This window comes from Terrapene carolina, unplaced genomic scaffold, assembly GCF_002925995.2.
Source record: "Terrapene carolina triunguis isolate 2854851 unplaced genomic scaffold, T_m_triunguis-2.0 Scaffold242, whole genome shotgun sequence".
NCBI lineage: Eukaryota > Metazoa > Chordata > Testudines > Emydidae > Terrapene > Terrapene triunguis.
In genome coordinates, this window is record NW_020664593.1 from 4,001,230 (window position 1) to 4,016,905 (window position 15,676).

Here is a 15,676-nt window from a genome sequence, read left to right on the forward strand (position 1 = left end):
TGGAGACAGAACTCCCTTCTCACTCCTAGAGGGGTCTTCTTTAGTGAAGCATTGAATGAAGGAAGTTTGCCTTGCCGCTACCCATGCTTTCTGCTCATCCTGTGGATAGAGGTTGCCAGACTCCAGGAGTGTTGGGTTGGCACCTTCTACCAGCACTAAATTCACACACAAGTATTTTAAGAAAGAAGAAAATACATCTCTTACAAAACAAAAAATATCTGAAAATCACTTAGTACCAGCTTTTTCCAGCACACCCTCTGCAGATTTCAGTGTCATATGAAATTGCCAGTTTCTGCTGCTGGGGAAACCCCAAGCCCAAGCTCAGGTCATGGTAGGTAGAATAAAAGTATTTTCAACTGTCCTTTAAGCAAAGACCTCTGGGTGCCCTACCTTTGCTGGCTGGGACTGAAGTTTCTTTATAACTAGGGTGACCAGATGTCCCTATTTTATAGGGACAGTCCCGATATTTGGGGCTTTTTCTTCTATAGGCGCCGATTATCTCCCACCCCGTGTCCCGATTTTTCACACTTGCTGTCTGGTCACCCTATTTACAACAGAATTCTCCAACCAGCCCTATTACAGGGCATTGCTCATGTATCCTCTGGGAGTAGGATGTAAATCAAGTGTCTTTTCCAGAGTTCACTCTCTGGAAAAAGATACCAAGAGGCCGAACTGCCGAAGCAAAAAAAAAAAAAAAAAGCCGCCCAGACTGTGCCGCCCCAAGAATAGACAGAATGCTGCCCCTTAGCATGTGCTGCCTCAGGCACGTGCTTCCTCCGCTGATGCCTAGAGCCAGCTCTGCCAGAGCTCAGTCTCTGGGTTGGTGGCCTAGCACTTAGTTTTCAGCACCACTGGGGGGAGGCCCTAAGCTCAAACATCTGGATCTTGTTCCCAAACTTTGTTTTCATGATGATACATCCAAGCTTCAGAATTTAGACCTGGATTTGGAACAATTCTAATTTTTGGGAAGTTAGAGAAAGAGTCAGATCCAGGGATTTGGATCAGATCCTTAAAGAGAAAGCCCTTTGTGAGATTTCGTTTGGATCTTCAATCATACCTGTAGTTTGGAGCTATTTGGACCTGGGTTTTTCTTCAGAGACATTTCTGGTTTTTCTAGTTATTTTTAATATAAAAACGAGTGAAACAAATGTCAGCAAGTATTCCTGACTCCCGTCTCCTGGTGCAACCACTTCAGGAAGGGCTGGAGCAGACCCTCTTTCTGCCGGGGGAGGGTTCTGAAGACCTCTGTGCAGCACAGGACAAAAGGGGGCATGCCAACTGTGAAGAATGTGGGAGTTATCTGTCTTGATTTTATGAATGTTATCTATAGATCTGTGTGGACTTGGGGGTTATTTTGTTGCTGTGCAAAGGGGAACAAAGGTGCTAAATCAGTTTGAGCTAACTTTGGACTGCATGTACCAAAGGCTACTGGGTGTAGACAACCATAGGCAGACATACAAGGGAGGAGATGAAACCTTTGACGTTTACCTCCACAAATTGGGATTTGGCTAGTCCTGCAGTCTGGGGTTAGTCTCCAGCTTGAAATCCCAGGGCTTTGAGGTGAGAACTTTCAAACAACAAGATTTGAAGCAGTTAAAAAATGGAGCCTCAGAGGAAAGGAGAGATAGCGGGTCAACAGGGAGACTGACTGTATCATAGTCTCCAGGTGCTGGGGCCCCAAGATAAATGGGGGGCCTACCTAAACATGCAGGTAAGGCCAAGCTTAGGTAAGACAATATGCGTATATCGGCTTTTGTTATTTTTAACCTTTTTCTTTCTGCTTGCGATGTCCCTATGGATAAATAAACCACACTCTGTTTTGGAACAAGCTGTTTTCTGTCACTGGATTCGCTGCTCCCGGGGAGGATTCTAGAGCAGGAGCAACACCAAGGTGGACCTGCTGCACATAATATGGTTGAGAAACAGGAGGCGCTGTCAAAAATGGTCCATTTTAAATCAGTGGGGTGAATTGTGGGATTCCACTCTGGGGGAAGGGGCAGTATAGACCTGTCATTTGAAAGAGCCCACGAAGAGCCAGAGAGGTCACAGGTGCAGCTCATCCCCGAACCATAACACTGACCCTTCTGTGTGTTGCAGATTATCAAAGACCTCCAGCTGCTGGTGCTGGTGGTGGTGCTGGTGCTGGCAGATGCCATGCTGCTCACAACATGGATTTTCTCTGATCCAGTTCAGTGCTTCCAAAGCTTCAGTGCATCCCTGAGGGTAAGAGGACAATAGCAAGAGGCTGAACACTGCACCTTTGTGTCTATGTCATGCTATGATTCAGCCCAGCAGATCTCTGCAGGCATGAAAGATGGAAGGGTTTGTTTTAGAGAAGTTTCTAAGCCACAAATTTTGGAGCTGACCTTCCTCAGAGGTGTGAGGTGTTGTAAACTGGGGTTAGGTTTGGACCCTTATGGAGACAGATGCCATTTGCGGAGTTCCAGCCAAACATGCCTGAAGCTGGACGGGAGGATCTGGTTCCAGAGCTTTGATTTTCTACCATTATAAGTTCTAACCAATGCCCTGTCTGCTCTGCAGAGAGCATGACCTGGATTCTGCAGCTCTCCAGCATGGGAGACTGGCGAGTTTGTGGTAGGTGCAGAGAAATTTGAAAACTGAAGCTTAATGAGCATGTTGGCAGATGAATACCGAAGCTGGGTATCTTTCCTCCTTGAATTCTCTGCTCTCAATAGCACTTTCTCAGTCGTTAGACAAGCTTTCATGTTTCCACTTTGAAATTTGTGCTTAGACACCCCCTAAACCATGTATCCACTTGTCTGTTTGTCCATCCCTATGGGCTGGAGCAGGAGCCTTCATTTCTGTGTTCTGACTGCCTCCCAGGTGACTGACAAGGGCATGACCTGTTCGGTGGGTAGGATGCAGTTCTGCGTGTCTCTCTACTCCGAACTTTGGCTCATTCTCATTTTAGGGTTTAAGGTATGTAACCTCTCTATTCATCCCTGCATCTCATCTCACCTCCCTCCAGTCTAGCTACAAAATGCTGCTGCTGCTAAAATTCTCTTCCTCCCCTAATACCCTGGCCATTTTACTCCCTTCCCTGGCTGCCTCTCACCTTCAAATTCAAGGTTCTCATGCTCATCTTGAAGGTTCTTCCCATTCCCATCCAATTCTGCTTCTGTGTTCTCTTTCGCTGTTACCCATCTCCCCTGCCAAGACTCCCTCACAAAAGTCCCCTTTGTATCTTTCTCGCAGTCTCATCTTCATGCTTTCTTCCTTGCTACCCCTTATGCTTGGAACCATCTCTCTCTCTTTGTTTGCAAAACAACATCTCTCACCTCATTCAGATCTCTCCTTAAAACTCACTACTTCCATGAATCCATAGACAAACTGCACAGCTGGGGTAGGGGATCCTGAGCCTGTGCAGCAGAACAGTATTAATAATAACCATTTAGGTTTTGTCTATATGGGGAAACTTACTAACATAATTATACCAGTTTAATTATACTGCTGTAGTTATACTGATTTGACTTCCTGTGTGGTCATTCCTATTGTAGAATAAGAGTGCCACGCAGGGAGTAGTACTGACATAGCAATATAATTACAGTAGTAAATTTCCCTGTGTAGACAAGATTTTAGTTCTTACATAGCACTTTTCATTTGTAGACCTCAAAGGGTTTTACAAATATACCATTAACCCCATTTTATAGGTGGGGAAAACTAAGGCATCCAAGGGCCAGATTTAAAAAAGTATTTAGACAGTGCTGAGGTGCTTAGGAATTTAGATCACGGTATCCAGGAGCCTTAGGCAGTGTCTAGCCTTCAGCCGCTGCAGCCGCGCCACTGTAAGGTGCGCAGTGTAGCTGCTCTTTGTCACCAGGAGAGAGCTCTCTCAGCGACAAAATAAAACCACCCCGAATGAGGGGCAGTAGCTTCATCACCAGGAGTGTGGCTCCTGCTGACAAAGTGCTGGCCACACCGGTGCTTTTTGTCGTTCAGAGGGGTGGTTTTTTCACACCCCTGAGCAACAAAAGTTTTAACAATGGAAGTGCAGTGTAGACATAGCCTTAATCTCATATTCAAAAGGGATTTAGGCATTTATGATCCAAAACCCCATTGGCAGTCTGATCGGCTTTTATGTGCAAGTCCCTTAAGTACACAATATATAAGCAATTACTTGGCTGCTCTCCTTGATATCATATGTGTTGATCATCTACATCAGCTACTTTGCTCCTGTTCTGTATTAAATTTTCCTCAAATCCAGAGGGATTATCTTTACAGTCATTGGCCTCTATGAACTCTTACTGTTCTTGCTTTTAAAAATAAAATATTCTCTTTCCTGATGCCAGCTGCCCATGTTTAATAACTCACTGAGCCTGTCTCTGGTCTCATCTGCAGGGTTTCACACCCATGTAGCTCCATTGTCTTCCCTGGAATTAAGCCTGATTTACACCAATGTAAGTGAGAACAGAATCAGTCCCTTTGTGTACATATGTCACTCTTTATCTTCAAGGGCATTAACGTTCTCAACCCCTTGGGAGGCAGTTCAGTATTCTATCCCCATTTTACTGGCACAGAAATGGAGTGACTTGCCCAAGGTTGCACATAGAATCAGTTGCAAAGCCCTTTCTAGAACCCAGGAGTTTTGAATCTGTCCTGTGCTTGTTCCATTAGAGCAACATCCCAGTTTGCCACAAGGTGGTACCTTAATCTGTCCCCTGGATATTGTTGCCAGGACAACTACATAGTTTTAAATGGGACATAGATGGCTGCCTATTCTGGCTCAGGGGATTAGAAATTGGCTATAGAGCTTTTCACCTTTTTATCACGAGTTCACAGGTAGCTTGTGGCTGAAAACTGTGATAGTGCAATGTCTGCTTGATGGTGTGTATGAAATGAATTTGAGTCTCGGTCCAGTTCCTAGTGAGACAGACATCAACACCGCAGAAGCACCATCAGAACTGAACTAGTGGCAATCCCAGCAGAGAGGCCACCAGGAGTCATGGTCTTCGAAGCGGAACTCCCTTCTTGCCCATAAAGATGGACTCTCCAGGCTGATGAGCATCCAGCCTCCCGGCAGGCTCATGCTCAATACAAGGCATTGTGAGGGGGCAGTTTGCACTGTCACTATTCCTGTTCTGTGGACAGAGTGTCGATTGACTGCATGCAGGGGTGGCAGGTTTGTATATTTTTTGATGGTGCCCAGAACGGGTCGAAGTTCCGCCCCTCCCCCAACACCTGCCTTGTAAGCCAATATATATATTTTAAAATAATGTAAAAATGTGAGGGCTCTGGGGTGGGGCTGGGGATGAGGGGCTTGGGCAGAGGGTTGGGATGCGGGGGTGTGGGCTGTGGGGTGGGGCTGGGGATGAGGGGGTTCACAGTGCAGGAGGGGGCTCAGTGCTGGGGCAGAGGGTTGGGCTGTGGAGCCTAAGAGCTCTGGCTGAGGGTGTGGGCTCTGGGGTGGGGTGGGGGATGAGGAGTTTGGGGTGCAGACAGGCTGCCCAAGGCTGAGGCCAGAGAGGAGGACTCCCTCCAGCCCTCTCCCTGCCAGCAGCACACTCACCTCACACCACTGTCACTGCACGTGCTCCTAGGACCCCTCTCAGGTCCAGGAAGCCCCCTCACCTCCCCTGTGGTGGGTGCCATGCCGGGGGGGCTGCCATCACATGTGCGCCTCCTCCCCTGCTGCTGCCCCTCACTGTAGCCTCACTGGGGGTGGGGGATGGGGCTGCCTCTTGCCCAGCGTGGGGCAGGAGCGGTGACTGTGGGCGGGGAAGCCCCCTGTGCTGGTGGAGGGTCCCACTGCAAAAGGGAAGAGTCCGTCCGTCCGAGGTGGAAGGGCAGGGGCAGGGTCAACCTGCCCTGGCACTAGTGGTTGGGGGGCACTAGGACCCTGTAGTGGCAGTTGATGCCGGGAGCCAGCAAAGCGCAGTACAGAGATGCAGGGGGCAGCAGTCTGCTGCCCAGGGAGCAGGCAGGGACGCGCAGAGGACCGGGGGAGAGACCCGGCCCCAAACATTGGTGGAGCCAGGCCCCCATGCCCTGACTATTGCTGGAGCATGGGCACCACGGTCCCATATAACTCGCCGCCCCCGACTGCGTGCTCCCTTCAGCACCTTCCACCAACACTCAGGAAATTTTACAGAAGAGAAGAGAAAATAATTGTACTTTACAGGCCAATAGTTTCCCAGAGCTCTCCTTAAAATATGCACCATTTTCTGCTCTTTCTCCAGTCCACTATTTCCTGTTTCTTCCTCTCTTGCCACTTTTTTTTTTTTTTCAATTTACAGATGGCTCCTCTCTGTTTTCTTGGAGTTAGACTCATCGTTCTTCGATGGTAGAACTAATTTCTTCTGTTTCTTTTTCTTCCTTTAAGGAGTTTCTGTCTCTGTCAGTCTCTGGTGTTCTTTTTCCAGGACTCCTTTCCATTTTGGGCTCCTTTACAATTCTTACTATTGGTTCTGATCAGCAGCACCCTCTGTCAATCTAATCCTAGACTCCCCCCTCACAATTCTACTAATACTTCTCAGTCTTGACCTGCAGCACCCCCTATTATTCCAATCTTGTCCCCGTCTCCATCCAGCTCTGCCTATGCACCTCAATTCTGACCTGCAGCAACATGCTGAGTATTTGCTGCCGAGCTACCATATCAAATTGAATTTCTGCATTATAGATCAAAGAGTGTTAATTAAAATTGCACTGAATGTATCTGAGCTTCATTGGCTCAGTACGGGTTGGGGGAAAGACTGTGACATACAGTAATTTTCCTCACTCTGGAAATCTGTAAAACCTCTTCTCCTAAACCAAACCCCTTATCCCTATTTTCTGATTCCAGAGCATCCTGTTGATATATGGGACGTACCTGGCTGGTCTGACAGATAATGTCAGCGCTCCACCAGTGAATCAGTCCTTGATCCTCATTGTTGGGGTCAACCTCATTTTCCTTGCTGCTGGGACAGTTTTTTTAGTTAACTGGTTTTTCTACACTTGGCACAACCTGGTCTTTGGTTTTACATCTGGAGGCATCTTCATCTGTACAACCACAATCAATTGCTTCATCTTTGTTCCACAGGTATGAAACAAACTGTGTTCTAAAGGCCTGGCCTGAAAGGTCTCCTCAGATATGAGTACACGTAGATTATGTGTTCTGAAATGCTCACTCTTTTTCTTCTGGGATAGCACAACAATACAAATACACAACGTCTGGGAGGAAACTCCAGCTGGCTCAGAGGCTGGAGTTGTGATATGGAGCCTTTCATCTTTAACTGCTGGTCATCAGGTCAAATCCAACCAAGGTGGTAGCCACTAAAAAATCATTCCAGTCTGTTTGCTGGTCAGTGGCTTGTGTGAAATGAGTTTTGGGGCCTCTGGTTTTAAGCATTTATATTACACTCATTTATACCAGACTCCTTGGGCTTGGTTCCTTCTTGACTGAAAGCTAAGAATCTGGAAGAGAAAGTGGTGGTTTGGGAAAGGAGGTGGTATGCTGTACTGCTGTTTCCTTCCAAATCTGAGCCCTGCAAACAATGCAGGAATCCCTTCCTTACAGGACATACCAGACTGGAATGTGTTTGCCGAGCACCCCAGAAGGGGTTAGGGGAGGAAGTTGGGGTTTATCCCTGTCTTTACGTTCCTGGGGATCTGTGGTGTCTGCAGAGTGCACAGGACCTCAGGTCTGCAATTTTTTCCCAGTAAATGAAACCTTGCACTTCAGGTTTTTGAATACTATTTCAATTAAATGTTGATAAATAGTGACTAAAATATCACCCCAAAAAAGTGCTTTCTCCTGTTTGGACTAAAGTGGCTCAGAAGCTGAAGAACTGAGCCAGACCTTGTGGGATTTGAAGCTCTGGTTCCAGGGAGTTTGAACAACCACAGTAACCACATGGCCTCCATCCACGAATCCACAAGGCCACTTTCCTTCCAATTCTTCCTGCCACTCCCCCAAAATATCCATGGTAACTCACACCACCATCTACTTAATCCCCAAGTCCATAGCAGCTCTGTCCTTCTGGTCAATCCCCAAGAATCCAGTAGCTATGCGTGGTGCCTCCTTTCCCTCATGTTCCTGGTGTTCTGACCCCTCCTCCACTTCCCACAGGGCCCTGGTCTCTCTGCTAATCTCCTCCTCTCCCCCTTTCCTCTCTGTGGCTCTGCCCCTTATTTATGAGGTTTGGTAAAAGAAGTGGCCACTGTCATCTGCTTCTCCCCTGGGTAGGTGACCACCTCCCCACATATTGCTCCCATAGCAAAGCCGGGTGCTCTAGGAGCCACCAGAGGAGTTTGTGGAGTGGGAGAGGAGCAGGCAGATGGGCGAGAGGCTTCAAAGGAGACATTAGTTGTTTTTCTAGCTCTCTGGTAGCTGTGGGCTCTTCCTGCCATGGGAGGGGTGAATTTGGCAGTTTTCCCCACCCTACTAGTCCTCTGCTCTCCCCTCCCCTGCCCTGACAAGCAGCGATGGGAGGGGCAGCCCTTGGAGCCACCCCTAGACTTGTGATTACCAACCACCACTGGATTTGGTCAATATGATACCCCTGCAGGGAATACTGGTGTTTGAATCAGAGGTCATAATACGAGAGAGTGAGCCCAGAACTATACATGGGTGCAAAGGGTCCATCAACGGGCAGTTGTGCACATGGACTTGAACAATTGGATTGGTTACTGCTGGTGAATCTAATCTGTTCTGCTGAGGTTCTTATACCACACTCATCACCATAGTACTGAGCACCTTACAGCCTCTACTCCAGCTCTCTTGTCCTTCTCTCTCTCTCTGCCATAGTGTTCCTCTTCCAGAGAAGCAGGGCAGTGAGTGAGCCTGCGTGCTGCAATGCAGGGCAGGCAGCCTCACCGGGCTCTGATGCTTCCTGGGCTGACAGTGGGTTTTGCTGTCCCCTGGGATGTCTGCTCTTCTCCATACTCAGATAGTAAAGCCCAGCTCTCCAGTGTGGGAGGGGGAGGAGCGGGAGCTATTTTAAGAAAAGCTATTGACAGGGCTGTGTTCATTGCTTCCTGTGTATTTCAGGAGGAATCTGATGTGCTAGGCCACAGTCTGTCTGTGTTAATGGATACAATCTGCAGGTTGCTATAATAAGAGAAAAAAGAAGAAATGGATGGTGGTTGGTTTCTATATTGGTTAAGGAGTTGAGGGCTCAAGGGAATGAGCCGGGGAGGGAGGAACAGAGATAGAACTGTCTTAAACCAGGCCCAGGAAAGAGTGGGTCTGTGCAAGTGCATTTGCCAGCACTCTCAATCTTGACCTGCAGCCCTCCTGCTACTCTGTCAGTGAGACTCACACAGCTGCACCAAAACACCTCAGTCCTAACCTACAGAACCTCCTGCTCTTTCTGCCTACCCACAACTCATTCCTGCCCCGCACGATGATTCCTCCCATCTGGTACTTGCTTCACTCCCCAAGCCTAGTTCTGTCCTCAGTGAAATATGGAAGCTACAGAGAGGGGTGACAAATACCCTTCTGTTCTGTTCAGCCAGATGATGAGGCACTTTGGCTACCTTACTTTGTGTTTCCCCACCTTGAGGCCCTTCTGTCTCAAACACTAAAATCTGCTACCCCCTAAAGAATCCACCCAGTTAGTGCTTTCCCCTCCTCTAGCGCCTTCACTCCTGAGCTTCATTAACATGAATTAAACGTCACAATCCTGGGGAGGTCTGTGAGCCCCATTCTACAGATGGGGAAATGGAAGCACAGTGAGAGGCAGCAGTTTGCCTGAGCTCACACAGCAAATTCATGTCAGAGCCAGAATATAACCTGGAACTTTTGATGTTCAGTTTCCATCTTCTACCACTAGATGACAGTTCTCCCTATAAAATCACCTGAGTGAACCCTGCCTTCGCTCCTCTCTCTTCCTTCCCCAGATTGGGTAGTCTGTCTCCCTGGGCTGTCAGTTCAGTATGGTGCATGCTGCATTGTTACCTTCCATCTGCTCTGATGAGGACACTGGTGGTCAAATGATGAGGAAGAACAGGAGGAGGAGAATATGTTGCTGTGAAAGCAATTGATCAAGACAGTAGAGTGGGGACCAGATCATTGGAGCAAGATTCCTGGGACAGGGGAAAAATTAACTAAAGGGGTTACAGAGCCTATCGCTTTAGGGTGTCTCTTTTAATCTGGATTAGGTTAGTAGTGCCAAAGGTCATCTCTGATGGCCCATGAAAAATTAATTAGTGGACAACAGACCACATCACAAAAGACACCATCACAACTGATGCTTGCAGTCTCAAAGGGGAAAGCACTGAATGGACCACTGAGTTCCCCTTTCACTCCTAGGGAAGGTACCTTTTGTTTATGACTGAGGCACATGGATACGGGTGGAACAGAGGAAAGTTGACCTGCTGTTGCTTCCTGGGTAGTTCATGATCTCTGGTTAAAGGCAGTCACTCTCCAGGGCTGTTGATCCAGTGCCTTTCACCAGCACTATATGCATGTAAACATTTTTTTTTTAAAGCTAGTGCAATTTTTTAAAAATACCTGTTTAAGATTCCATATCATAACAGAAGTACATAAAATAATGAAGTGCAGACAGAGGGTAAATCAGGTGCTCCTCTTTACTCTCATAATACAGGATTAATACAACCCATTTAAAGAAAAAGCCCATTGTATGATTAACCCATGGAACTCACTGCCACTAGTTATCAGAGAGGCCAAGAATTTAGGAGGATTTAAAAAGGATTGGCGTTTAAATTGATAATGAAAACATCCACAGTTGCTATCTGTGATACATAAATGTATAAACCCTCATTCCGCAAGGCAAAAGCCAACTGCTGACAAGGGTTAGGCAGAAACGTTTGCAATAAGCAAATTATTCCATAATTGTCCATTACAAGGTTTCTTGCACCGTTCTGTGAAATCCTTGGTACTTGCCATTGTTGGAGACAAGATAGTGGACTGGATGGACTAGGGCTGGCAATTCTTATGTTCCTCTCGGTAGCAGAATTCATGTGAAAACTGAAGCATAACAAATAATTACATTTTATACCCAAATATTTGTGAATAATTCCCACCTTTATTTCTTCCTGATATTGTGAAGTCAGGTCAGGTGCCTGTTTCTTCTTCAGGAACTCATGTCCTCAATAACTTTGTTTAGGGAGGGCTGGAAGTTGCTCTGTGATAGATCAGCTGTGTCAGGAATCAGTTGCTGCAGTGGAATTGTCCTGATTAGCTAGACTGTAAGCTCTTTGAAACAGGGAGCAGATCCTCTCGGTAAAGTGCCTAGCATTCTGTTGGTGCTATTCAAATAATAATATCTTTTCAAGTAGTGAAGGAGGAGCTGATTTCCAGCTATTGAGCTGCACCATGCAATTTATCAGAGAGTTCCTGCATGCATAGTTGTTCTGTTGCTGATCTGAGAGCTTGAGCTTTTTATCTAGCTCAAGCTTTGTAATTCACCTTTTGTTTTGTCGGCTTGATTTTCCTAATAGTTTTTCTCTTCCATCATTCATCTGAAATAGATGAACAGCTGGAGCCTGAATGCACTAGGTTTTCATTCTGACACCAGTGGAAAAAAAGCAGATATTGAATGGTATTGGTTTTCAACATATCATTCATGATTCAAGATTAAGAAAGTGTGTGTGAGACATTGTCTTTGTCTATTTCTGACTCAGAGGGGCCCTGGTTTACAACACAGTTAAAGACTGTAGCATAGGCAGGATCTAACTGTGTCTACACAAGCAGCCAAAACCAAAGGCTACACAGGGATGGGGGGGGTGAGGGGAGGATCAAGGCGCGCGTGTGTGAATTTACCCCTTTGTCTCTGTCTCTGTGCATGTCTGTGTCACGCCCTCTCTTTGTCTCTCCCTGCTTTTCGTGTGTGTGTGTGTGTGTGTCTCTCTCTCTCTGTCTGCATCTGTCTGTCTCTCTATGTGTATATATATTTCATGTGTATATAATGGATGTTTGCACTCAACAGCTCAGGCAGTGGAAAGCCTTTGAGGAAGAACAGAACCAAACCATTAGCCACATGGCAAAATATTTTTCCAGCCCCAGCAAGAGCTTCCACTCCATGTACAGTGAAGAGCAGATCTGCCAGCTGATAGGGGAGAAGAACTCCATGCAACGGCTGCTTACTGAGGTAATCTGCACTCACAGGCAGCTCGTGCTAGTGGAAAGAGCAGTCCCAGCCATTGATCTCCCTCTGGCTCAGTGGCCAGCAGCTGTTGTCCTCCCTCTGCTGTACTCTCTCCCCGCCTCCTGCTTTGTCTGCTGAAGGATTTGTAGGTTAGAACACCCTCTGTCACAAATCGATCAAAATGGAGATTTCCCTTTGCATCAGCTTCCCTCAAGAAATAGTACATGGAAAGGAATTTTTTAAAATGATTTTACATCCTTTTCCCAGATTTATCAAACCTGATGCATAAATTAGGGCAACTGGCAGAAAACTGGCCTGATTTTTTGGAGCTCACACAAAGATCTAATTTAGAGGGGATGCGTCCTATCCCAAAAGGTCTCCAGCTCCCACTCCCTTTCAGCTTTCTCCAAATTATACAACCAGAAGTGCTTTGGCTGTTAGAACAACATTATGTTCCAATGTAATTGGTGCAAATGTTTCTATATGCAATCTCTCAAATACGCGCATCTTGCAAATGTTCAAGGACATGTTGAGGTGCAGCTAGGAAAGGAACAGGTTGCACATGCTTCACGTTTCATTTTAAAGATATGTGATTCTGCTATTTCAAACTATAATTATTTAAAATCGAGAAGCTAATGGGGTAGAACTGTGCAGGACTGGAATTTTAGAAGCTAGAATATCAGGGTTGGAAGGGACCTCAGGAGATCATCTAGTCTAACCCCCTGCTTAAAGCAGGACAAATCCCCAAACTTTTTTTTTTTTACCCCAGTTCCCTAAATGGCCCCCTCAAGGATTGAATTTACAACCCTGGGTTTAGCAGGCCAATGCTCAAACCACTGAGCTGTCCCAGTTCTATATGGGACTTTGAATGATTGTATCTGGATTCTCCGATCTGTACAAACAAGTGCCATGTCTGTACTGCAGTGTAATAGTTTGCTTTCCAGTAAGTAGGCCCCAGTGGAGCAATTTTTTTCCTGCTGCATTTTCTTAATGTCCCACTTTTTTGTCTCTAAGACATTCATCTATTCTATATAGACAGCTCAAAGACCAGGTCTAGAGTCACAAATTAAGTTGCTCCAGCTACATCACTCAGGGCTGTGAAAAATCCACACCCTGAGCGTCGTAGTTAAGTCAACCTAACCCCCGGTGTAGTCAGCGCTAGGCAGGGGAGCTGGAACAGTTTTTATAGTAGGGGAGCTGAGAGCCATTGAACCAAACTGTCAACGCTGGATATGATGGAAACCACTTCAAGCCAGGGGGTGCAGCAGCACCCCCAGCACTTCTAGTTCCCGCACCTGCAGTAGGTCAATGGAAGAATTCGTCTGTTGACCTAGCTATCGCCTCTCAAGGAGGTGGATTACCTAGGCCAATGGGAGAACCTCTCCCGTCACTGTAGTAAGTGTCTGCACTGTAATTGTGCTGCTGTAGCGTTTCAAGAGTAGACAAGCCCAAAGCCTGCCACTCTAGCATTTCCTCTGAAAAACAGACTGACTTCCTGACCTGTTTGCCTTTAAATCCTCAACCTTAATGCAGTATTAGCATTGTTTTCTGCACCAAATTTGATGTATTAATTGATTTTTTTATTTGTTACAGAAAAATGCTGTGATCGAAAGCCTCCAGGAGCAAGTGAACAATGCTAAGGAGAAGCTGATAAGGCTGATGTCTGCAGAGTGCAGCTATGATTTGATGGGCCTCGCTGTTCCTTCCACATCCTTCTCCATCTTGTCTCAGAACACAGGTAGCCATGTTGAGTCCAGTGGCTGTGCCATGGAAGCTGAAGGGCTGCATGGAGACAATTTTCCCCCTGGTCAAGAGCAGAACCCTTGGCCCTGTCCCAGTCTCCCAGATACACAGTGCAGTCCAGTGTCTGTTGGCAAACAAGTTTGTGTTGGTATCATCCAGAACCATAAACATATAAAGCACCAAAACACTTCACCAGAAGATCTTAGTTGCTATGAGGCACTGTTTTGTAACCCTATGGACATCTCCAAATACAGCTCTAAGGATGTCCAAGAGCAATGGAGGCCTCCAAACAACAAGAAATGTATCGACAATCCACCAATACCATTGAGCCAGAATCTCTCAGCAGTTGATGGGAGAGCAGAGCAACCAGAGAGCTCAGCAGCAACCAAAGAGCAGCCCTCAAAGGTCAGTGAAAAGTTGCAGGAAATCTTGCAAGAGCTGAGCATTGGCGGCATAGTTAGTGCCCAGGCATCACCCAGGGGGCCTAGGCAACCCAGCCACAATGCAGAACATGAAAAGAGTGCAGCCTGGAGACCCTGGGAGAGTTACACAGGCATCTGCACTTACCTTAGTCCTTACAGGACAAGACGGCGAAGAAGAAGAATCCCAGTCCATCCACCTTCCACCTACTTTCCTGCGTCCATGACCCCACAAGTGTGGAGTCTCACAAACAAGGCAGTCAGCAGGACACAGAGCGGACAGAGCACTTGGAGCCGTCACGGATTAACACAAACATCTCTGGATAAAGCAGGCGACACCAGTGATGGAAGGTTCCTCTATCAGCCATCACCCTCCTCATCAGTCATCGACAAAATGTGCAGCTTCCAGCTGAAGCATAGGAAGAACTGGCCTGACGAACAAAGCCATGAAGGGAATGGCCAAGTTTCAAACAAACACCAAGGCTCTGCCCAAGCGAAGAACTACAATGCTCTGCTGTATCCCCCCAGTCCCCTCAGCCTCCAGCAGCAGCAGGGGGATGCTGGGAGGGACCTGGAACAACCCCTTGTGCCCTCCCTGTGCCTTTATCCAGACTCTGATTCCAGTAGCAGCTCGGAGGAGACGTTCAGCTGCTGCCACAGGCCTCACTGTGAAATCTGCTTCGAAAGCCCTGGTGACTCCAGTGACAGCTGCACCACTGACACAGACCCAGAGCCTGGCGGGTCCCTAGCCCACTGGGCAAAGCTTTATGGCAGGCCTCAGCCCATCGTGAACTTTAAAGATGATCTGAAACCCACGTTGGTGTAAATGTAAATGAAGACATCCTATTCCAGAGGCATCCCCCCAGACAAGTTGCATTTTAAACAGTATGGAAGGAACGCACCATCTGAGGGAAGTGGGTTGCTCAGAGAACTGGGAATGGGATATAAAGGCCCAGATTCACAAAGCTGCTTAAGTGTCTAATTCCCAGTGAAATTAATGGGAGTTAGGTGCCCAAGTACCTTTGTGAATCTGGGCCAAAGCCTTTACCTGTCTAGGATGCTAATTCAGATCCAGTCTAGGTCAGGAGTGACTAACAATCACAACCATTTGATAGCTGGTTAGTGGTATTATTGAAATGAGTTGGCGGTTTTAGTCCAGTTGCTATGGACAGGTGCCCACATCGCATACAAACTCATCACACTAATTGGCCTTCTTGTCAGCACTCTGAGCAGGGAGGTCAAGGATTGAATTGACCAGGCTGACTGTACTACCCTCCCATCCTAGAGGGCTCCTTCTGGGTCGGGGGTGATTTGCACAGATGGGGAGCGGTGTATGGGGAAGACTTGAATAGCTTTGACCCATGCTCTTCCTGCTCTATACAGCACACAGCCAAACAGAGACCTTCAGTCCTCCGGAGCCGTCAATGTGGAACCTTTCACCAACATTGCATTCAATTAGAATTTGTA

General features: G+C 47.0%; 1 protein-coding gene across 1 annotated transcript in view; it reads left to right on the plus strand.

The window, feature by feature from the left end:
• GPR156 (G protein-coupled receptor 156) overlaps positions 1-15,155 on the plus strand; it is a 44,493-nt gene extending 29,338 nt beyond the window's left edge. The window contains exons 7-11 of the mRNA XM_024202429.2: positions 2,098-2,223; positions 2,845-2,940; positions 6,800-7,036; positions 11,889-12,050; positions 13,641-15,155. Of these exons, the coding sequence (XP_024058197.1) occupies positions 2,098-2,223; positions 2,845-2,940; positions 6,800-7,036; positions 11,889-12,050; positions 13,641-15,035 (2,016 nt within the window). The 3' untranslated portion in view covers positions 15,036-15,155. The remainder of the gene's footprint in view (positions 1-2,097; positions 2,224-2,844; positions 2,941-6,799; positions 7,037-11,888; positions 12,051-13,640) is intronic.
• The last annotated feature ends 521 nt before the right edge of the window (positions 15,156-15,676 follow it).